Genomic DNA, 24,291 nt, shown 5'->3' with positions numbered 1-24,291 from the left:
ATGATATTAGTTGAGTAGTTGATAGAAGTTTGTGTCCATTAAAAAATGAGCGAGTGAATGACAGCAATTAATACTGCATAAAAATTACAACGTAAAACCTAACCTACTGTATATAAAGACTTGCCTGCACTCATTAATAATAAATCTGCATGAATTATTTTATTTATACAATATACTTTTGTATTTGTATTTTTAGAGCATTTTCAGCTCTGCTTGCTAAATAAAGAGATATTTATATTGTTTTTGGTCTAACGTGTTTAGCATCCTTTGTTCACATCGAGGTTAATAATCTCTTCCAGGTCAAACCTCCAACTTCTCCAAGAGGAGGAGGATAAGGACATTTTCTTCCTCTTGTTCTACTTCTTGTGACATCTATAGATGTATGCAGCAGCACTTCTTGGGTTTGGACCTTGACTTCCCCAGAGCAGCGAGGACGGCCTCTTCAAACACATCCTGCACTCCTATCTGAGAACAAGACAGAAAGGGAAACTCAAAGTTACCAAGAAGAAGAAGAAAAAAAACGAAAAATAACACATCAGAAAAACTATGTATTTAGTTTGAGATGGAGCAGTGAGTATAATGAGAATCAAATAAAGAACAAGGCAATTGCAAGTTTTCTGTAACCCCCAAATCAGATGGATGACAGTGGAGGAAAAGGGAGTCCTTTTGAGCACGTGTAGCATGCGGGACTTCAGAGCTATTTGACCGTTTTGGTTGACCCAACTTTGCAACATTATGTGGAAAAGTTTCTCTCCCTTAACAAACCGGGGTGGTGGATCTGTTTTATAAGAAGTGGGTGTGCTCTTAGGTAGGGGATCACCTTACTGCGTGACGGTCTATGGCTGGCACTAGAGAGGAGAGTCAATCTATAGGTTGAAACTCAAATTCATGTTGAACAATATGCTTTGCGTTGTGGTTGTGGAGCAGTGAACCAGCTCTTAATCTTCTTTATTAAGGGCACATGCGAGTGTGCAAAACCTGCCTAAATGTTTTGTTGTCTAGGAGAAGGCATTTAGTGCTATGGTGGTTGCAACGTTTCTAGAGTATGATTCTTGTGTTTTTCAGATGACATTTGCCTTTAATTCACATTTTTAGAAACAGATCTGCAAAAGTGAAACCATGACCAGCACCTGGAAATATCAGTTTTCCTTCAGAAACCCTAAAAACCTGCAATATCTATAGTGATCCATTTAGTAGTTAAAAAACACACCAGCAGACTTCTTCTCTTTTTGTACCTGTGTAAGAGCTGAGCACTCCATGTATTTGACAGCTTTCAGGTGACGAGCCAGTTCCTCGCCGTCCTTGAAGGTCACAACTTGCTCGTTTTTCTCGGCCAGCTTCTCCAGGGTGTATCTGTCATCTCTCAGATCCACCTTAGTCCCGACCAGCAGGTAGGGGGTCCCCGGACAGTGGTGTGCAATCTCTGGCAACCACTGTGAAGACAAAGACAAGGTCATATAGATTAATAATGAATTTATATATTATTATTTTAATCTAAATTACTTTTAAGTACCAAGTACTTATTTATTCTGAAAGTACAAAGAAAGTAAAAGGCATAAATGTAGATCTTATTAGAAACAAAATGCATACACCAAGTAGACAAACCTTGTCTGCGACCATTTGAAAAGATTTGGATGAAATCACGGAGAAACAGACGAGGAAAACGTCGGTCTGTAGGTAGATGAGGGGTCGCAATCTGTCATACTCCTCCTGACCTGAAGGGGGAGACACAAAAAGTTAGATTAATGCTATTATCTGAAACATTTAAGTGATTAATGGAAAATATTTTTTTTTTAAGTTAGCATGGGGCAACAAAAGGCTGGAAAATTACATTTTTTGAAAAGAAACAGCTGCAGCAATATTTCCAACTGATTGGGTTAATTTGCAACACATCAGTAACAGGATTTAAAAATATAAAAGCACATTTAATAGACATAGTTTCTCAGAATGTTCATCAATCTGAAAATTGTGGAAGAATTTACCAACAATGTTCCTTAATGTGAAAACTGTGGTACCTCATCATCTACCGTCAGTGTTGGGGAGTAACGGAATACATGTACCGCCGTTACGTATTTAAAATACAAAATATGAGTAACTGTATTCCGTTACAGTTGCCGTTTAAAAAGGTGGTATTTAGAATACAGTTACTTTGTTGAAATAAATGGATTACACGGCGGTACTTCCCTGTTTCATATTGTGGCGGGTCAGGACTGTTTGGGTTTTGTTTGACAGCTACGTTCTGTTGTTCCAGGCGGCAGCGTTACTGTTGCCATGGTTACAGGGTGACGCTCTCTCTCTGCGTGTTTCCTGGGTGAGAGAGCGCCTGTTGTTGTTGTGCTAAGCTAACAGGCAGAATGCTACAGGTATAGCTCTAAAGAATGTAGCATCATGGGCAGTGTAGTCCGTGCTGCAGGGAGAATGGACTGCCATACACGTTATGTGTCTGTGAGCGAGGGAGGGAGAAAAAGGAAAAGTACGAGCTGTCATCGAGCAAAAACGGGAGCTGGAAGCATGTAAATATAATAATAACCACTGCAGCCAAGAAGAGAGCCTGACGAGCCCAGTTGTAAGTAAGCTATTAAGACTCGACTGTACGCCGTGTTCGTGTTTTCCTCTGAAACAATAAGTTCTGTTGGAGCAGCCTTTCAACGCCTCTCTCTGTCTCTGCTAGCAAAGTTGACCCAGACAACAAAGTAAAGCTAGTTTTCAGCTACGAGCCCGACACAGAACCCACTGTATTAGCCAGAGGTCCCTTTACTACGGTTCGGAGCCGCGGACCTTCAGTAACAGTAATAAATCACAGCAATAGTACATTCATGTAGTTGTAAACATGATAATATATTAAGTAATCCAAAGTATTCAGAATACGTTACTCTCATTGAGTAACGTAACGGAATACGTTACAGAATACATTTTGGGGCATGTAATCTGTAATCTGTAATGGAATACATTTTAAAAGTAACCTTCCCAACACTGTCTACCGTAGAGAGTGTCATCAAATGTTTAATAAAACCTCGAGTAGTCTCTCGCCAAAAAGGCTGTTCCAGATGATTCCTCCCCTGTTTATGTTCTTTCATCTCTCTTTTGGAAAAAGCCCCAGTGATGGAAACACCAACAGGGTTGTCTTTTATGTCTTATTGTTCCCTCCATGAGGGCTTAAATCAGTTTGATGTTTGAAGGCGCGTAATGACGTGAAATAAACACTTCGCTCAAATGTCTTGAACCTGTCAGAAAAATACATACCGCGGTAAACTACAAAAAAATGTAATTAAGTGCACTAATGAAGTATTTAGACTTCTTAACTTCTCACCTCTCTTCAAAACTAAAAGTATGAGTATTACTAAAGTAATACTAAAAGTAATTTATTAACAATTCTTGTTTTATTAATGTTGTTAGCATGGAAAACACTAGCTGGTATTCAGGCTGTACATGTGCCGTTTTTGCAGTTGCTTGTAGTTGAAAACAAAAACATACAAACATTTATTTTCACACACAATCTTGAATTCACAGGAATTAGCCTGAATGTCCCTGTAATGCACCAGACACAGTGTGAAAAGTGTTTCACTCCACAGCTAGTTAATGCCTCTCTACAGTGCAGAAGTCCAACAACCCACACTGCATGATTACTGTGTATTAAAAAAACAGTACATAAAATTAAATAAGTGGAAAAATACAGTTTAACAATAAATATTACACTAAAACAAGATTTTAAAGCAAAATTAAATCCTACACTTATCTGTATTCACAGTTATTCAACTCAAAATTAAACAAATATACATTCTGTAAAATGCGAGTGAAGTAAGAGAAATTTACAGACCTTTAATAATAATAATGATGGATTGGATTTATATAGCGCTTTTCAAGGCACCCAAAGCGCTTTACAATGCCATTATTCATTCACTCTCGCATTCACACACTGGTGGAGGCAGCTACAGTTGTAGCCACAGCTGCCCTGGGGCAGACTGACGAGGCCGCCATATCGTGCCATCGGCCCCTCTGGCCAACACCAGTAGGCGGTAGGTGAAGTGTCTTGCCCAAGGACACAACGACCAGGACAGAGAGCCCGGGGATCGAACCGAATTTATTAAACTGAATGTAGATTTTGTTTTTTACCTGCAGTGTCCCAGAGTCCCAGATTGTACTTCTCACCATTCGTCACTGTAGCAGAGTAGTTATCAAGCACCTGGGGGAGACAGAGGGCAAGGAGGACGTAGGTTGGTTAATAAGATCAGTGCCTCAGGTCTGGGCTGTGTGGATATCTCTGTCTGCCTCTGGCTCCTGGGGGCCGTTATTGTGGATGTGTGTTTTTCTTTTCTTACAGGTGCAGCAGTTGGTGCTACAGTGTGCATTTCTTTTGTACTTTTATTATATTTTCACCTATTGTCACCCCTCTTCTCTTTTTCCTGCCTGTCCCGCCTTACACATTGTCAAACTGTAACACATATAATGTAATAAATGAAATAACAGGAATTGTAATGAATAAGTAAACAGATCAAATAAACACCTGAACAAAAGAAGAATTTATAGAGCCAATCTTGGAAAAGCAAGATTTGTTTGCACAACAGAACATTCAGATCATAATTCTGATTGCAAAAGCTGTCACACAGGACAGGATTTAAAAAAACAACAATTATTCAAAAAATAAAATAAGATCTTGAGAAACATGAGAACGGTTGTTGACATGGAATAAACTGATAAAACTGGGATTTATTAGCACACTACTCACTGTGGGGATGAACTCAGAGGGATACGCTTTGGTTACGTATGCGATGAGCATGCAGGTCTTTCCCACTGCACCGTCACCCACCACCACACACTTTATTTTCTTATTCTGAGAGAAAGAAAAAGAATTGAGGGAGAAAAAGAAGAAATGTTGGGAAACAAATGAACTGTGTTAGGTAAAGCAGTTTCACCCCAGTTCTTTTTATTCCTCAGGCCTCCAGAGACAACCGGAGTCATTTCACAAAACCTTTACAATACAATACAACTTTATTTGTATAGCACATTTAAAAATCAAAGTGCTTTACAGTAAAAACAGGAAAATTAAGACATGATTAAATAAAAGACTATTAACAAACGACCACATGTGTCATCAGGTTCAGGGCACAATTATACAGCAATAAAAGGGAATAGAAGAACAAAGTTACTAAGATCAGATATAGCTAAAGATAAAGTACATAGATAAAAAATTGAGCCAAATATAAAATAGGGACACTAACTAGATGGAAAAGCTATGTTAAATAAGTGAGTTTTTAAATGGGATTTAAAATTATAAACGATTTAGCCCATTGTTATCTTGTCGATCTCCTTAGTCTATATGTCCCTGGGGGAGCCCTCAGGTCTTCAGCCTAAATCTAGGGGTGACCGTGCTTTTGCCCTGGTTGCACCGAATCTGTGGAACAACCTTCCCATCGCTATCTGTGCGTCAGACTCCGTTTTATCTTTTAAAGATGAGCAACAATATTTTAAATTCAATACAATATTTTATGGGTAATGTTGGGTCTGTGTTTCCACAGGCCCCGTTAGTTTAGAGACTTATTCCTCATGAAGAACGGAAGACATAACAGAACATCTTCAACCGGTCTTTAACTCGCTAACGAGGGAAGCTTTGGTCAGAACCAGGCGGTGGAGCAATGCTCATCACCTGTCTCTAGCCCAAATCCTTCAAAGAGTAGTCCTCCTCACCGCTATTTATTCCCATGATAGTCAGGGCTGGACTGGGACAAAAAATCGGCCCGGGCATTTTGACTAGAGACCGGCCCACCAAAAATGTAACGTCATTCAGGGATAAAACCGCAAAGGATGCTGGGAACTTGTGGCAAGCGGTACTAGCGCATGCAGGCTTTCAATTGAACTCAGTTACACAGCGATAAAAAGAAACACAAAAAATGGCAAGAAGCTGTTGTATTATTAACTGCAATAGCCGGTGTTGTGCCAAAAAGTGATTGTCTGCCAAAAACTGATTTCCGGTATTTGCCAAAAACTGATTGCTTGTATTTAAATTGCTATAAGTAACTTGTTGGGCTATAATATGTGAAACATATGTCAAATGCATCCCTCACGGATGACATAAAGTCATATTGAGCTACAAACAACATTAGTGTAACAAGGTAGAAGCCGCAATCAGTCTTTGGCAGTGACTTTTATATAACCTTTATTTATGCCGTTAAAAAAAAGTCTAATTAACATTAAAAATGTCTTTTGTAAGAAGTAGTTGGACAGCAGAAATGGCTCAAATATTACAATAGTTCTGTAAAAATATTTAAAGTGGGGATAAAGGACCGGATTGGTTATAATGTAAGTACAATAACACAGAGTTGTAAAGATACTTGAAAAAACAGATAATTTTTTAATTCCATATATAGCCCCTTTGTAAACGCTGTTCACCGAAGTCTATTTACCAACATAGATATTACACATAAAAAATACACGCAAACATTGGAAATCAGTTTTTGGCAGGCGATCACTTTTTGGCACAACACCTGTTGCATGACAGCCACGGGAAGCCGATGGGTAAAGAGATCGGTTGTTATCGGATTACGTCGTGGAAATTGTTTAAGCCATGTTTCCGAAGTAACAAAGAGCCGATGGATGGCCTATAAGATTGCTAAACAAGGGGGAGGGTGCATCCGACCTCCTCGGCTGTAATTGGTCCAGCCCAGAGTTGATCATGACCAATTGGCCAATCCAACACCTTTCATTATTTATACCCTTCCAAAAAAAAAAAAAAAAATCGATCGGCCCATAAAAACAAAAAATCACCATTGCCCGGTATGCCCGATGGCCAGTCCAGCTATGATGATAGTTACAGTTTACACAATACAACACAACACAAGCACCTCCCACCGTAAAACCCCCCAATGGTTCTAAGACAAGGCACTATGTGTGTGCAAGAACTTGTGTGTGTGTCATGGGGTGCGTTTGCGTGACCTCCTGCTCAAAAGGGTCATAAAAGCAGGAAGCTTACAACACAAGAAACAGATCTTTCAGATAGGATGTATCTACAATAAAACCACATCAGCCTCCCCCAGCACCAAATTGGCTGGAGAGGTGGTCCTGCTGCTTGAACTAAGACTTTACAAATTTAAGAAACACAATGACAACATTCAACAATTTGACTTAACAGGTAACAAATGCAAATCAATAAAAACTGGGGTGATAGAGGCATGTTTTTTGGTGCGAGTCAGGAGGCGAGCCGCAGCATTTTGGACAAGCTGGAGTCTGTGAAGGAGAGTGGAGTGAAGACCAAAGTAGAGGGAGTTACAGTAATCCCATCTAGAAGTCACAAAAGCATGAATGAGATTTACAAGATCTTTATGAGGGACATAGTGCTTAGCCTTAGCAATAAGGCGCAGTTGGTAAAAGCTAGATTTGATTACTGAGGACACTTGTTTGTTAAATTTGAAAGAGCTGTCCAGCAGGACACCTAGGTCAATAACTGAGTCAGAGACAGAAGTGGCAAAGGAACCAAAGGTATCAGCTGATAGGCCCCAAGGGAGATGGTTGCCAAGCACCACAATCTCCGTCAAGCAGTGCAACGAAGGAGCAATGTCGTCATTAGTGGTGCAACGGCTCAAAAGTCTGAGGGTTCGTATCGGATCACGTTTTTTTCAAGGTGAACGGCATTTAAGCCAGGAGGTGACTGCTGGTCTTTGCTGGATCGTTGTCTGCCACGTGTCAGTGAAAGTCGAACTTCAGCTCGAGATAAGTCAAGTGCCTTTTGTGAATATCGGTCTCATTCCTGTCTCCTTATCTACAGACCCCCTGGACTACCCTTCCCGTGTGAATCTGTGTGTCAAGTGTGAAAGAAGAGGACTGCCGTCGTGTATGTGGAGAGTTGGAGAGCGAGTGATTCCCCCCTTGGATTTCCCTGGAGCCCGTCCCTCACATTTCTGTATATAGCACTACCCCGCACTCTCTGTATATACACTTTGGTGAACTCTGTAAATAAATCCTTGTGTTCAGCTGATTCAGGAGTCCCGCGTTTGAGTCCCCTGCATTGAACCTTAACAGTTACAGTTACCATTCAAAAAGTTGGATTCGCCTCTCTCTGTCTCTGCTAGCAAAGTTGACCCAGACAACAAAGTAAAGCTAGTTTTCAGCTACGAGCCGACACAGAACCCACCGTATTAGCCAGAGGTCCCTTTACTACGGTTCGGAGCCGCGGACCTTCAGTAACAGTAATAAATCACAGCAATAGTACATTCATGTAGTTGTAAACAGCATGATAATATATTAAGTAATCCAAAGTATTCAGAATACGTTACTCTCATTGAGTAACGTAACGGAATACGTTACAGAATACATTTTGAGGCATGTAATCTGTAATCTGTAATGGAATACATTTTAAAAGTAACCTTTCCAACATTATGTGTGTGAGACAATAATGCTTATAGACAATAGAGGCTGATGTTTAGCCAGGAAAGACCCTGACATGCAGTGCATGACACCAGAGTTCTTGTTCTCAATAAATGCAGCTGAATTTATCGAGGAGTTTAAGATGATGTCGTCCCACCCTTTACACCTAACAGCTCCACTCTTCTGGGAAGGCTGAGTGTGTTTATGGGAATCTTTGATCTGCATATAACCTTAAAATTAAAGACTTCAATAAGTGAATATGTACAGAAAAATCTTAGTTTAACATTAGTTTAAGTGAATTCACTCTTACACTTTGTGATGTCATGCTCCCACCACCTCTGGGCACAAGCTGGAAACTCTCAGACTGACACCAGCTTCATCTACAAAAGAAAAACATCCATAAAATGTGAGCAAAGCTTAATTGAAACAGATGAACAGAGCACACTGTGTTTAGACACACAGACTAAAACACTAAAAAGTGTTCAGATAATTAATATAGCCAATGTATTTGTCTTATGATGGCAAATAGCCGATATGTCAGTGCATACACTAGAATTTGAGCTAAAATACATTTTGCACAATTCAAATATAGAAAATAATTGAATGCTTACCTGATATATTCACAGAGAAGATGTGTGGGGCGCAGAGTAGCACAGAATCTCCTCCCGATCACTTTTCAGTATCATCAGGTCTCATGTTTTACTCAGCATTGAGATTTATTTTCACCATGATTCAAATGCTGTCTACGGAGTCATCTCACTGTGCGCTGTCCGTCAGGTGCATCCAGTCGAACCTGTTCAGCGATCTGCGGCAGGGAAATGATTTCATTCTCGTGTTTAAAAGCAAAACCATTTCAGTTCAGTCCCAAGTGAGTCAAACCAAAAACGCTACGAAATATTAATGTATATTTTATGTTACTGGTTTACTTACTTACTTCTTGTTTTCTTTAGATGTAGAGGTACATTCACAATGTCAGTTTTTCAGTGTAAACTGCAGACTACGTCGCTGAGAGCGTCTACCTTACCTGGAGGGCTGGTGATATTGTGTTGCATTCAGTTGCTTCCAGTAAAATTTAACTCCTCACCTGTTGCAGAACATGTGACTGTGACTTTCGGCATTTGACAGCTGGGATAGGCTGATCCTGATTTGGATAAGTAGAAGAAAAATGATGAATGAATATATATATATATATATATATATATATTTACATGCCAAGAGGTATGGCTTTGCTTTTAGATGCTAGCAGACATACAGGGAACGCCATAACCAAGTGGCCGGCATACAGAAACATCTGTGCCGAGTATAACCTGGAAGTCCTGAGGTCAAAATGGGAGACGCCCCCAAGGGTGGTGTAGAATGACCGAGCTAAGATCCTGTGGGACTTCCAGATGCAGACGGACTTGCAGATGGCTAACCAACCGGACATAGTGGTGGTAGACAAACAGAAGAAGACGGCCGTAGTGATCGATGTAGCGGTTCCCAATGACAGCAGCATCAGGAAGAAGGAACACGAGAAGCTGGAGAAATACCAAGGGCTCAGAGAAGAGCTCGAGAAGATGTGGAGGGTGAAGGTGACGGTGGTCCCCGTGGTAATCGGAGCACTCGGTGCGATGACTCCCAAACTAGGCGAGTGGCTCCAGCAGATCCCGGGAACAACATCGGAGATCTCTGTCCAGAAGAGCGCAGTCTTATATGAACAGCTAAGATACTGCAGGACCCTCAACCTCCCAAGATTTATTAATTCTTACCCATTTTTGGAGTTTGAAGCCCTCTATTGATTCATTCCTGCAGTGATTAATGTTTCAGCTGGTAACAGGTTGTTGAACTGATGATTTCTTAAACAACCATGTCTAAGGCAGGATCTTTTTCTGAGTAACCAGCTCAAGAGACCTCACTGCTGTCTAATACTAAAATACTGAAAAAATTAGATGGGACTTAATGACACCAGTGACCACTTACTTATTCCAATTATTGTTTTTGTTTGAATGGCATAAAAAGGTGAATAACTATCAACAAAAAAGGTAACTACAAAGCTGAATAATTCACATGTTAATGACTTTTTCTGTTTTTGTGCTTGTGATCAACATAAAACCACTAAAAACATTTGTCAGCTTTTTTTCACTGTGATTAAACTACAGCTGAAACGAATTTAGTGTTTTATATTGATTGTCAGAAATCAACATGAAACTATAAGGCTCAGAGTTCAGGGTTTGACTGCAGGGAAAAGGCTTTAATGTTCTGTTGTGTCCAGTTTTTTGAGCGAAATGTTCATGTTTCTGTTGTCTGATGCAATTTTTTTAATTCTTGATTTGTGTCATATGAAGACATCAAGTTTGAACTTTCTCTGAACTATGAATGAAGATACTGTTAACTCCTGTGTGCACCAACGCATGTGCTGCAGCTCCTGCTGTAGGAAAGGTTTAGTTCAGCTTTGATCGATCCCAGTTTTTCTTTAAGATGAATTTGGTTAATTGAAAGAAACCCTGTGACCGCTGAAACTAATATTATAGATGCTTTGGAGGTTTAGTGACACTACCTCAACTCAGGCTTTAAAAACATTTTTCCTGAATGTTTCCTTTTCTGTTGCAAGTAGCTCCAGCTTCTGTTACTTGATAGTGAAAGTAAATCCACAGACACTGTGTAGATTTTTTAACTGCTTTATTTAAAAATAATAATAAATCTGTAATCAAAGAGTTCATTAGATCTTTGGACCTTGTTCCCTCATCAAGTTTCCTCCCAGCACCTCGACCAGAGACTCAAAGAAGGCCCGATACTTTGAACTGTGGTTTGAACATAAGCACAAATGGTGGACAGGATACCAGTTCAGGGGACTGGTATCCTGTCCACAAGCATTAGACCCCCATGGGTCATTCTGCAGAGGGCTGGTCATGCAACTCTTTTTGCCTGAAAATATTCAGTTCCTAAACCTGCAGACTTTAATGAGATTTTATTATTTAAAGATGTTTGTTTTTGACTCACATTTGTACATTCAAGACATCTGAGGTTCCAGCTTATATTGCTCAACTTGCTTCCTGTGGTTATTAAACACCCATTCCGGGTTATGAGGAGTGTTATTCATATCAGTCATGTTACAGTGATGAACATACAGAGCTCATTCATAAAAACACCACACAAATGTGGTGACGGCCCTGTTCCAAAGTGAGTCTGTTCTTCCTCTCTCTCTTCTCGTCCAGGCTAATAGTCCTTTTTCTACATCCACGTACATCTCCAGCTTCTCTTCCTCTGCCCTTTACTCCATTTGTTCTTATTGTGGTGTCTATAAAAGGACACAGCGACTGGATTTGTTGTGTAGCGTCTCCAGCACCACCCGGATGGCCTCTTCGAACACATTCTGAACTCCTTTCTGAGAATAAGAGAGAAAACCACACTCAGCTTAAGAAATAAAGGAAACACCATAAATCAAATGGAAAGACAGAATCTTTCTTCGGATGTGTGATCAGCTGCTGTCTGTCTCTAGAAACTGAGAATCTGGAGGGAAGCGTCCCAGAAGCTTCTGGTTCTATTTGTGGTCACTTTAACCTGAACAGCATTCAAGAGAATGAAAATGATTGTTGCATTTACCACATGGGCAGGATGAAAGAAGGCTGAAGCTTCTGGGTTTGAAATGTAAAGCAAATGCAGAAGTTCATTAAAGCTGTATTCTCTCTAATGACCAGCAGGGGGCGACTCCTCTGGTTGTAAAAGAGTTGCAGCTATACGGTGGTAACCAGATGATGGACACCAGAGGTAAATATGTTGCTACGCTAGCGTTTGACAAAAGGCTTTTAATGGCTTTTAATTCAGAGAATTGTAAAGACTTCCTGTGATTTCAGGAATGGAAACTTTCACATTTCTTTTATTTTCGTGTTTGAAGGCTGACAGAGACTCGTAGGAGATCACAGCAGCAGACGTCTTCTCCTCTCTGTACCTGCGTCAGAGCCGAACACTCCATGTATTTAACGGCCTTCAGCTCATGAGCCAGCTTCTCTCCGCTCTCAAAGGTCACCGGCTGCTGTTTGTTCTTGGCCAGCGTCTCCAGGGTGACACCGTCGTCTCTCAGATCCACCTGAGTCCCCACCAGCAGGAAAGGCACCCGTGGACAGTGGAATAAAATCTCTGGTACCCACTGTGAACAGATAAGTTTAAGATTATGATCACTTTCTTTTTTTAGTACCAAATTAAGATTTTCTTTCTCCGCAGCTCAAGTCTCTCTTTAACCATTAATTCTAATAGTTAGTTCTAAATATTAATTATTAAGCAGCCATTTTATTGCCAACTTTGCCTCATTGTTTTCCCCTTTCAGCTTTTTTCTTGGGAGAAATAACAAATGGGGGCTGATCCAGGATTGTGAAAAAAGCATCTGGAAATGGTCGTATTTGCTTTTTTTAATAGTCAAAGGAGCTTGCAAAGAAAAGCGTCTGGACTTCTTTAAGTTACTTGAAGACGTTTCACCTTCATCCCAGAAGCTTCTTCAGTTCTAAGGTCAAATGGTGGAGAGTCCCAGATTTAAACCTAGTGGGAGTTTCCCCCCACAGAGGGACAAAAGGACCCCCTGATGATCCTCTAATCGCCTGAGCCAAGGTGTGAAACTGGGTGTGGGTCCCAATCAGCCAGAGTTTCGGGTGAGTTCATTGTGAAACCTGGTCCCACCTTATCATGCGAATTCCTGAGGTCAGATGGCCCAGGATGTGAGTGGGCGTTAAGGCGTCTGGGGAGGGAACTCAAAACTGGATTATAGATGGCAGAGAGTTGGTGTCGTAAACCACCGCCTCTGTTCAAAGATGGTCGCTCACAGTGAACATAGACGCTTCTTTCACTCCTCTTTCAAACCATCTGTCCTCTCTGTCCAAAATGTGAACATTGGCGTCCTCGAAAGAGTTTTTTTAAAACTTCTCTTGGCAGCGGCTGATATACTGAGTGTTACATGTTGAGTGTCTCACTTCCCGACTGTGTCGGAGGAGCGTCCCAAAACAATTCATGTTGCAAAAGTATAATTATTATAATATTATATTATTATTGGATGAATAAGAGGAATAAAACAGTTTTTAAAACATTCAGTTTCTCAGCTGTTTTTGTTCTGAGTTTACCTTTTGTCTCTTTAATTACTTCCTGGGTTACAGGAAGGGCTTGATAGCAGCGGTGAGCTGCGGCTGCGCACTGACAGAGATGTGAGGTGCAGTGAAAACCAGCCAAGCTTTAGGATGACCACCTGTGAGTTGCCACCTGTTTGTCATATTTCTGGTTTTCCTGATGGCCAGCAGGATCACGTGCTGTATGCAACTGCAGGTTCTGCTTCAGGTAAGCAGATGAACAATAAGCTGGTCATGTAGCAGCTCCTGGTATTCTCTGCTTTGTGTTGGAACCTGAAGCTGATTGAATCATTTGGGGGGCTAACACGACAGGATCACAATCAAAACTAATTTGTTGCGTTTTTCAAATTTGGAATTTAAAACGAGTGGATTCATTTTTTGTGCATTCTTTGAACCGATTTAAACATTTAGGTGGTTTGCTTATTATTCTGGAAACAATTCAAATAAAAGTGAACCAAACAGACCTTCTCTCTGATGCTATAAACTGTTGAGGGTGACACGACAGAGAAACAGACGAGGAAGATGTCAGTGTCGGGGTAGCTGAGGGGTCGCAGTCTGTCATAATCATCATGGCCTGCAGGGGGAGACACAAAATGAGTCTGAGTAGCAAAAAATAGTGCGAACAAATGAAGGCTGAAAAATGCCTCCCAAGTGAGGACGCTCCCATAGATTCTACATGCTAAAATGTCCAACCTCACAACAGACACAAACATCCTCCTGAGGCTGCATTTGTTGGCCGATTACATCTCAGCGACGCAACGAAAGCCGTCCAAATTCGTAGACTCCGACAAATGCAGCCGACAAATGCGTTCTCCTTTTCCCCAAATATGAAGAATGGGTCGGGTGTGTCCTTCGTGGCCCACCATATCCCAGAATTCACAGCGCGGCCCAGCCAATTCCAGTTTTAAAATTACTCTTATTACTCTTTCTGGGTCACAAAGTAAACTTTTAAGATATTTTCAGGCGAGAATGTAGCTGTGTAAACTTCAAATATCAGTTTTTATCACATATCACATATTTGCAAAAGCGCTCCGACATTTTTGGAGACATCTGTTACCCACCAGCTCGATAGCTAGCCGGGGCGATAACAGCGCACTCCCGCACATCGTTTTGTGTTTCCTCCGTGAGTTTCTCCCTTTGTGGCTTCCTGTGGATTCAGGTTTCAGTTCTGTTTTATTAGTTTTCCCAGTTTAGCGTTTCTGTGTATGTCATCTCCACTCCTGCTGTATCCTGCTCTCCTTGTGAATAAAGCTCACTCACATCTAAGTCACTGCCTACATTCTGGGTCCTTATCTCACCTCCAGCTGGCTTGCCTCACTAGCAGAGATGGGCAGTAACGCGTTACTTGTAATGCGTTTCTGTAATCTGATTACTTTTTTAAAGTAACGAGTAAAGTAAGGGATTACTATCGCAAAAACGGTAATTGGATTACCGTTACTTTCCCGTAGGAACGCTGCGTTACTGCGTTACTAAAACCGTGATTTTTTGCGAGAATGTCTCATGACAGTGACGTAAGCGAGTGCGACGTTCGTGACAACAGCTGTGTGCAGATCATCAATGGATCATATATCGAGTGCAGAGAGAGTATGAGCGTGCAGCGTTTAAAGCGTGGAAGTACTGACCTTACTTTGAGTTTGATTCCATAAAAAGTGACAAAAACATTAGTGTCCGTTGTGCGTGGGAAGAAAACTTCTTTTTACAGCGAAGAAAACCCCTAAACTTCCAAACAAGCACCGAGTAGCTACGACGTAATGGGAAACTCACAGAGAAACTCGCGGATTCTTCCACTGACCGCTGCGGCACACCTGCACCAGGGTAACCCTCCGCCTACCCCACTCCTGCTTTACAGGTGAAAATAGAGCAACAGGACCGCTAGTCTTTGACTTTATTTATTTTCTGCTGTGTTTTACTTGCATCTATTTGAAAGACTGAGTGTAAACACAAAAAATATTTTATTTTATGTGCTGGAATGTGCAGAAAATAGGTTTAAATGTTAAACTAATTTCTTCAAGTCAGAGAATTTTGCATATAATTAAATTTTTGTTTGATGCATAAAGTTAAAAGATTAAAACTAATAAAACAAGTTTTAAAAAGAGACTTTTCCATTTGATTACATTTTGTATGATGATTATGCAGAAAAAGTAGAATTGGGCTGAAAGATCTATCACTTTATCACCTATTCAGGTTGTAAATCGTGTTTTTAAAAAGTAACTAAGTAATTAAGTAATTAAATACTTTTGAAAATAAGTAATCAGTAAAGTAACGGGATTACATTTTTGGGGAAGTAATCAGTAATTAGTTACTGATTACTTTTTTCAAGTAACTTGACCAACACTGCTCACCAGCTGAGACACCAGCATGTATCAGCATTTCATGGGTAAAATCAGCTTGACAGTGGGAAAAATAAAAGACACAAGTGTCAGTTTGGACATTCGCCTGCCCATACTATCAATTCTGTATTTGTAAAACCTAAAGTTTTTCCCCCATTTTATCTGCAAGGAGATGTAAATAAATCACGTGTTCATCGAGGACTGTCTCACAAGAAGATAAAGAATGTCCATCTTTTATGTACAGGCTATGTCAACACTAATCTGCAGTCCTAAACTTTTGTTTAGGTTTGTTTATTTAATTTGTATCACTTGAATTTCTAATAGTGAAAACAAAAATGATGATTATCTCTGACCTGTAAGTTTGCATTTTGTACATTTATATACAATATAATAAAAACTCATACAATATAAACAATTTTAATATTGCATATTCTGTACATATCACCACCTCAAATTCTGACTACAGCCACGCAATAACCTACATAAGCACTTGTTTTACTTTATGTATTATTTTCTCTGTTCAGAGTTAAGTTTGTTCTTTATTTCAGTCAGCTGTTTATTTAGTTGTGTGACGGGAACTTGCAAAGTAAGAATTTCATTGCTCTGCGTAACCACTTGCGTTTTGCGGTTTATATGACAATGAAATTCTTGAATCTTGAAATAATAATTTGTATTTTGTGTTTTGTATTTGTATTTATTATTGCTTTAACTCGTTTTGTGAAGTACAGAACCCCGCAGGGGACATGGGAGAAAAAAAAATTAAGACGGACTTTTGCGAGATCTCGCAAAACAAACTCGGGATCTCGCAAAACTTTTGTGAGATCTCGCAAACGTTTTAGCCGCATTCTTCGGACGCTGGCTCGAAGCCGACCGGAAGGTCGAGGCACGATGTGCCGGGAAAGCGGTGTTCCTCCCGGCTGTAGTAGGTCTCGACCTCCCATTAGCTTCGAGCTAACGGGAAGAATGCTGCTAAAACTTTTGCGAGATCTCGCAAAAGTGTTGCGAGATCCCGAGTTTGTTTTGCGAGATCTCGCAAAACTTTTGCGAGATCCCGAGTTTGTTTTGCGAGATCTCGCAAAACTTTTGCAAGATCCCAAGTTAGTTTTGCGACTAACTCGCAAAACTAAATACTAAAATATAGGAAATATTGCTCCGACTATATGTTTGTGACTGCTGCTGTTATGAAGATTATTATACAACAGAGAATTTCATTAGTTATTAAACTGAGAGCAGAAATGTTTGTCTTTACCCGAAGTGTCGCACATTTTCAGAGTGTACTCCTCTTCTCTCATCATTACCGTCATGGAGTAAGTGTTCACCACCTGGAGGAGACAGAGGCTGAGGAATGAGAACAAGAGAGAGACAACAGGAAGGAAGTAAACCCGCCAAAAGGACTTGATTACAGATGTTCTTCATAATAAACTGGATTTATTCCATTCACTCACACTGATTTATCAAAGCAGTTTGGGCTTCAGTGTTTTGACCAAGGATCCTTACACAAAAAATCTTTTTCATCATAAGTGGTGTTTAACTTTTAACAACACAACACAAATAGGGCCATTAAAAACACTCCTCTGTGTAATATTATGGGTTCATAAATAGTAATAGCTTCATCACAGTGCTGAAAGGGGGCGCTGACAGTTCTATGCATAAAAACCCTGGAACAGCACAAGAGCTGCACGCTGTGTTTCAAGGAATAAAGTGAAATGAATGCTGCTGCATGTCTGCAGACTTTCCCCTCACCGTGGGCACGTATTCAGAGGGAAACTTGTTGACCGTGTAGGACATGAACAGGCAGGTTTTTCCCACTTCAAGGTCGCCCAACATCACGCACTTTATAGTGGACATCTGAGGAGGAGGATGGAAGATGATGAAGAAGCAAAAAAATGAATGAACGGTAAATGTGAGGCAGGGGAACAGAGGGAGTGTCTGGAGTGTCATCTACAGTAGCTGAAAGATTTTAATTAGACACTTGTGCTTAAATAGACTTATTATATGTATGATACAGTAACAGTTATGGTTACAGTAACAAACAATAAAAGTTGTCACTGTAAATTTGGAACTGATGTCAGTACAAACAGAATAAGACCAGACTGCAGACCAACACTCAAGAAAATATTGATGCTAAAAATGCTGATTTTAACTAATTTGATTACTTTTAATTACAGAGTAAAATCTTAAATGTAAATGAATCTGGTCAAATGTACTTGATTGGTTTATATTCAGTTTAGACCAAACACATTATTGCTTCATGTTTAAGAGGCTACGTATCTTCTTTCTTTCTTTTTTCTCCTTCCACAACAAGCAAGAATTGATTTTGCGGATCCAGAAAGAGATTCAGATTAGTGTGTCGTATTCTCTTGAGACGTCTCCCAATTTGGCACAACTTGAAAGTATTTAGAAATATAAATATTGATATTGGACTCCTAGAACTTATCTCTCTGAGTCTACCACAACTATGCTCTGATTGTTTGATGGTTCCCAGTGACAAGGCGATTCTGAGGTGAGCAGAGTGATGATGCTCACTGACGCCTTAAATCATGGTAAGTTCATGCACCTTGGCACACACACATCACTGGTTAAGTGTGTGCGCTGCCTTTACCATCAAAGTAATTTTGTCCTTTTTTAAAATGTTCATCGCCGAGTGCAGCACAGAGATGTTTGAAGGGCTTTTCACTTTGGACACGATTCCCCGCTCTCTGCCCTGCACCTCTGGCCTCTGCCTCCTTGGTGGGGTAACCGTGGCAACAGAACACCTCAGACAATATAATAACCATTTTAATTTGATACAAAAGCAGTCAAATCTCACAATTAGCTTTGTTGTTGTTGCTGTTTTAATTCAGTGAAGACAGTTCATCATCTTCTTCTTTTGGCAGGTCCTTTTCAGAGTCACCACATCTGCCAACATCGCACCCTATCCCAATATCTTCCTTTGTCACACCAAGGACATTGGCTTCCTGTTAAATCCAGAATTGAATTCAAAATCCTGCTCCTCACATACAAGGTCTTAAATAATCAGGCCCCATCTTATCTTAATGACCTTGTAGTACCATATCACCCTATTAGAGCACTTCGCTCTCGCTCTGCAGGCCTACTTGTTGTTCCTAGAGTATTTAAAAGTAGAATGGGAGGGAGAGCCTTCAGTTTTCAGGCCCCTCTTCTGTGGAACCAGCTTCCAGTTTGGATTCAGGAGACAGACACTATCTCTACTTTTAAGATTAGGCTTAAAACTTTCCTTTTTGCTAAAGCATATAGTTAGGGCTGGACCAGGTGACCCTGAATCCTCCCTTAGTTATGCTGCAATAGATGTAGGCTGCCGGGGGATTCCCATGATGCATTGAGTTTTTCCTTTCCAGTCACCTTTCTCACTCACTATGTATTAACAGACCTCTCTGTATTGAATCGTATCTGTTATTAATCTCTGTCTCTCTTCCACAGCATGTCTTTATCCTGTCTTCCTTCTCTCACCCCAACCGGTCGCAGCAGATGGCCGCCCCTCCCTGAGCCTGGTTCTGCCGGAGGTTTCTTCCTGTTAAAAGGGAGTTTTTCCTTCCCACTGTCGCCAAAGTGCTGCTCATAGGGGGTCATATGATTGTTGGGCTTTTCTCTGTATCTATGAAGCGCCTTGAGGCGACATTTGTTGTGATTTGGCGCTATATAAATAAAATTGAATTGAATTGAATTCAAGGGTTAGGGTGACCAAGGGTTTCAGGGTTAAATATCATGAGGTGTAACTATGATACTTTAAACAGCAAAAATGCACTAGTTTAATGATGTAGGCGAACAGAGACAAGGACGTGTAACGATCAGTATCTGAAAAAGTGCTCAAAAAGTGTTTTTTATGTAAACGTCTGAGGATCATTAGTATTTTAAAGTTGATCTGACCTTTTGTTGCACTAAGATTCCACAGTCTCCAGTGATCATGTTCAGTGTTTGGGAGTAACGGAATACATGTACCGCCGTTACGTATTTAAAATACAAAATATGAGTAACTGTATTCCGTTACAGTTACCGTTTAAAAAGGTGGTATTTAGAATACAGTTACTTTGTTGAAATAAATGGATTACACGGCGGTACTTCCCTGTTTCATATTGTGGCGGGTCAGGACTGTTTGGGTTTTGTTTGACAGCTACGTTCTGTTGTTCCAGGCAGCGTTACGGTTGCCATGGTTACAGGGTTAGCTCTCTCTCTGCGTGTTTCCTGGGTGAGAGAGCGCCTGTTGTTGTTGTTGTGCTAAGCTAACAGGCAGAATGCTACAGGTATAGCTCTAAAGAATGTAGCATCATGGGCAGTGTAGTTCGTGCTGCAGGGAGAATGGACTGCTGTACCTGTTATGTGTCTGTGAGCGAGGGAGGGAGAAAAAGGAAAAGTACGAGCTGTCATCGAGCAAAAACGGGAGCTGGAAGCATGTAAATATAATAATAACCACTGCAGCCAAGAAGAGTGCCTGACGAGCCCAGCTGTAAGTAAGCTATTAAGACTCGACTGTACACCGTGTTCGTGTTTTCCTCCAAAAAAAATAAGTTCTGTTGGAGCAGCCTTTCAACGCCTCTCTCTGTCTCTTACAAACTTGACCTCGACAACAAAGTAAAGCTAGTTTTCAACTACGAGCCGACACAGAACCCACCGTATTAGCCAGAGGTCCCTTTACTACGGTTCGGAGCCGCGGACCTTCAGTAACAGTAATAAATCACAGCAATAGTACATTCATGTAGTTGTAAACAGCATGATAATATATTAAGTAATCCAAAGTATTCAGAATACGTTACTCTCATTGAGTAACGTAACGGAATACGTTACAGAATACATTTTGGGGCATGTATTCTGTAATGGAATACATTTTAAAAGTAACCTTCCCAACACTGCTTAGGACTCAGGCGACAGGCCAACATTTTTCTAAATGTCACATTCTTATCTAGGAAGTCAAACATTGTTGTTTATCAGGTGCATCCAGACACTCCTGTTCTGCAGACTGCAGCAAATGACTTTCATCATTGAGCTCATTTTAAAAATGAAACTATTTAACTTCAGCATAATCTGATTTCAAGTTGGCCAGACAAACAACACCACTGAATACATGACCTATGTGTTATTTTAATTATATTTTGTTATTTATTGAAGTTTAAGAAGTGTATTCTCAAAATGTTCAGGCAATAAAAATAATTTAAATAATAATTTGAGTTAAAATGCACACATTACCATCATTTTTAAATCTCCAATGTCTTGGTTGCCACAGGTACCCTGAAGATATTTGAGTATTTATTGTCAGTAAATTGCAGTTTATAATAACTGGCAGCTCCTACCTTTCCTGTTCACAGCCGATGGACCGCTAGGTCTTATTCCGGGAGCGGGTTTAGCGATCAGCTCTGAGTTTGATAATCCAGGGTTGAGGGCAAGTTCGGGTTTTCTGCTCCAGACAGAGTAAACGTCCAATCCAAGTTAGTTACCGGGGTAACAGACCCCGTGAACTAATCCTGCTCGCTGTCAGATTTTCTTCAACAAACTCTGAGTGTCTCCTCCCCTCCTGCTGTACCTGAGCCAGCTGATTCATTTCCTCATTCACAGCCGCTGCCAAAGCGCGAAGAAGAGCTGATTCATTTGCAAAGGCACAGAACACACTGATCAATAATCAATCATTTGTCGTGTTGGATTTTGGAGATAATGTAAATATTTGAGTGAAGATGAGGCTGAAATAACTTCAAGACTCTAAAACTGATTTTGTTTATTTTGGAGTTTATTTAAGCAGCTGCAGACATTCTGTGTGCTCTGATTACTTTCAGGTATGAGTCTGAACAGCGACACATTTCCCACTGAAAAATGCGAGGTGCCAAAATATAATTCCCAATGTTTCTGTGTTTCCCATGTGTAATAACTTTGCTTGTATTGGTAAATATTCTGTAGCCAACAGGGTTTAAAGGCGTTATAAGTAAAATAAAGAAATAACTCGTCCTCTTGGCCTGATTTTTCTGATCTCGATCACTTTTTGACACTCCACATCCGCCCAAAGGGATCACCGGCTCCATATCGGCTCCTGGAGCCCAGAAGCCCAAAGTGACTTTAAACAATTACAATCAGCACTATCTAAAAAATGCTCCTTTGTCAGTCAGAGAAAGCGCCGTGTGGGTCCTGCACTGACCCTGGGTCGCTGTACTAACCAGCATTATTTATTGAAAACCAACCGTGTATTTACGGAAGTATGGAGGACTAAATGTGCCAAACCAATTGAACACTTTTTAAAAGTCTAGCTTTAATGAGCAAACGGATTCAGTTATTATTGCAGATAATTTAAAATATCTTCATTATCTCCCGTGTGAGTGATGACCTCAGTTTCCTGTTCTCATGTCTGTTTATGGTGTTTTTGTAATAAGGGAATTTTTCCCTACGATGAGTAAGTTAATTAACTATACGTCTATTTGTCTCTCAGGACCAGTGCGGTCTTCTGCTACCATAGCTCTACTGCTCATCTTGGTTGTAAGGACTTTGGAGTTACTGTTGCTTCTCTATCAGCTCTAAAAAGTCTAGTAATTTTTACCCAGCGACCTGCTGCTTACTGGATATTTTCTGTCATTCAGACAATTTTATGTAAACCCCAAAGATGTGCAGGCATATCCCAACCACAACCATGAGTCACCTTTCTTCTGACGTCTGAACTTCAGAATGTCTTGCTTGTGTCTGCATGTCGAAGTTATTGAGTTGTGCTGATGAATGTTTGCACTTAAAGTAGCCGTGCAGGTGGACCTAACAAAGTGCCTGTTGAGTGTGGATGTAGGATTGTTATTAATTGGAAAACAATTACTTTTGTTATTTAGTTAAGAAAAGTGTCACATCTTTAATTACGCTGCCCTTTGCTTTTGAAGTATTTAAAGCATCTTTCACTTTTTAAAATAAAAGGAATAATTAGATATATTCATACAACTAAATATTCCTTCTGCTAAAGTTCTCAGACAAGCTAACTGTCCTCACATCGTTTGTTGTTAGCTGTGTCCCAAAACGTCGGCTGCATCCTCCGGAGGCCGCATTTGAAGGCCGATTACGTCACAGCCAGGCGACGAAGGCCGTCCCAATTCGTCGACTCCTTCAAATGCGTCCTTCATTTCCCAGAATTTGAAGGATGGGTCGGGTGTGTCCTTCGTGGCCCACCATATCCCAGAATTCATAGCGCGGCCCAGCCAAATTTCAGCTGCCAACAATGGCGGCCGCTACTAAGTTTTAAAATTACTCTTATTAATCTTTCTGGGTCACAAAATAAACTTTTAACATATTTTCAGGCGAGAAAGTAGCTGTGTAAACATCAAATATCTGCTCGGTTTATCAAGATATCGCATATTTGCAAAAGTGTGCCGACATTTTCGGAGACGTCTGTTACCCACCAGCTCGATAGCAAGCCGGGGGGTTCAATGGTCACTCCAGCCGGCGAGAGCAGCAGACTCCTGGCTTCATCATTTTCAGACCCCCGCTCTTTCGCTACTCAGGTTAAACATGATATAAGTCACTCAGATAACTTAAAAATGTAATTGTTTGCCTTTTTTCTGTGTTTTATTTGTTCCAGAGTAAATCGGTTTGGCTGAGATCAAAGTTATTAGATTAAATAAAACTTTATTAATCCCCCGGGTGGGTTCCTCCGGGGTTTTCACACAGCTGAATAAACGTCAAACAGAAAACTGATTAAACAGAAGTGTGAGACGGTCGAGAATTTACGCCAGTGTCCTGTTATATTTTAGATAGCAAGGAGCAGACGGCCGAGTTTATTAAACTCCACCGAGACAGCGGTGACGCTAATCTGAAGGCTAGACCGTCACATTTCACAGCCTCGCACTTCCGGCCTTCTCGGTCTTTGAAGGACCTGGCCCACGTAGACCGCGAAGGCCGGGTCCTACGAAGGATGCAGCCGACGTTTTGGGACACAGCTGTTGTTTGTTTTAAAAAAAACAAACAACGACAAAAGATTATACATTCAGATTATTAAGACTAGTTGAAAAGAACAACTACAAATCCTCCATCTAATTTTGAAACATTTATACTTTCATCCATGAAGAGGCAGTCTGATTTCAAATGAACAAATTAAAACGATCCTGGCAATCACAGGGATAAAAAAGCAGTTTTCTAATTTAAACAAATAAAGTCCAAGTGAAAAAAAACATTCAAGTACTGGTTTTATTATTTCCAAACACCCACCACTTCCAACATTCATCTTTTAAAACATCTTTAACTCTTGCTTCGGCTCTCATGTTTCTCTCCTGCCATTAGAAGCTCGTTATCACTTCGCAATACTCGAACCAGCTGTTGGCACTCAACCGTCAAGTGTCAGTAAAAACGTCTAAAGAGAAAAGGAATTAAAATTCCAGAAACACCCAGTTAAAAAAAAAATCACCAGGAAACAATAAAGAAAAAAAATCTATATAATACTTATAATCATCCATACATAATCAGAATAAACCATCATCAACCATAGAAAAGAAACAGAGGAGGGAAAGTGGAATTTCAGTTCATTTGAATGGGAAATGATTTCAGTT

The 24,291-nt window shown here is 40.4% G+C and overlaps 2 protein-coding genes across 4 annotated transcripts; both read right to left on the bottom strand.

Moving 5' to 3' along the window:
• Positions 1-279: 279 nt before the first annotated feature.
• LOC146492659 (cdc42 homolog) lies at positions 280-9,479 on the bottom strand. 2 transcript variants are annotated; one of them, XM_085149576.1, is made up of 8 exons: positions 9,289-9,479; positions 8,970-9,163; positions 8,669-8,738; positions 4,727-4,831; positions 4,114-4,183; positions 1,606-1,715; positions 1,236-1,433; positions 280-465 (listed from the first exon to the last, which is right to left on the bottom strand). In XM_085149576.1, the coding sequence occupies exons 3-8, from the start codon at positions 8,681-8,683 to the stop codon at positions 373-375; spliced, it is 591 nt and encodes a 196-aa protein (XP_085005702.1). In that variant the 5' UTR covers positions 8,684-8,738; positions 8,970-9,163; positions 9,289-9,479; the 3' UTR covers positions 280-372. The 2 variants fall into 2 exon arrangements, with proteins under 2 accessions (XP_085005702.1, XP_085005701.1); XM_085149575.1 differs by having other exon boundaries at positions 9,293-9,479.
• Positions 9,480-10,556: 1,077 nt separating this feature from the next.
• Positions 10,557-23,809, bottom strand: LOC146492658 (cell division control protein 42 homolog). 2 transcript variants are annotated; one of them, XM_085149574.1, is made up of 6 exons: positions 21,082-23,809; positions 17,522-17,626; positions 17,028-17,100; positions 13,913-14,022; positions 12,287-12,484; positions 10,557-11,722 (listed from the first exon to the last, which is right to left on the bottom strand). In XM_085149574.1, exons 2-6 carry the CDS (start codon positions 17,624-17,626, stop codon positions 11,636-11,638), a joined length of 573 nt encoding a protein of 190 aa, XP_085005700.1. In that variant the 5' UTR covers positions 21,082-23,809; the 3' UTR covers positions 10,557-11,635. The 2 variants fall into 2 exon arrangements, with proteins under 2 accessions (XP_085005700.1, XP_085005699.1); XM_085149573.1 differs by lacking the exon at positions 21,082-23,809 and having other exon boundaries at positions 17,522-18,729.
• Positions 23,810-24,291: the final 482 nt, after the last annotated feature.

This window comes from Neolamprologus multifasciatus, chromosome 22, assembly GCF_963576455.1.
Source record: "Neolamprologus multifasciatus chromosome 22, fNeoMul1.2, whole genome shotgun sequence".
Taxonomy (NCBI): Eukaryota; Metazoa; Chordata; class Actinopteri; order Cichliformes; family Cichlidae; genus Neolamprologus; species Neolamprologus multifasciatus.
The sequence above is the reverse complement of the archived record's forward strand: the minus strand, read 5'-3'. Positions and strand labels throughout refer to the sequence as shown.

Excerpts from the sequence above, each read along its gene's own strand:
- LOC146492659 (XM_085149576.1), bottom strand. Across the intron at positions 1,434-1,605 it reads TTCAAATGGTCGCAGACAAG|TGGTTGCCAGAGATTGCACA; the intron begins GTTTGTCTACTT and ends TTGTCTTCACAG. Across the intron at positions 466-1,235 it reads AGTGCTCAGCTCTTACACAG|ATAGGAGTGCAGGATGTGTT; the intron begins GTACAAAAAGAG and ends TCTTGTTCTCAG.
- LOC146492658 (XM_085149573.1), bottom strand. The coding sequence starts at position 17,719 with ATGACACTCCAGACACTCCCTCTGTTCCCCTGCCTCACATTTACCGTT. Across the intron at positions 14,023-17,027 it reads GAAAATGTGCGACACTTCGG|GCCATGATGATTATGACAGA; the intron begins GTAAAGACAAAC and ends CTCCCCCTGCAG. Across the intron at positions 11,723-12,286 it reads AGTGTTCGGCTCTGACGCAG|AAAGGAGTTCAGAATGTGTT; the intron begins GTACAGAGAGGA and ends TCTTATTCTCAG.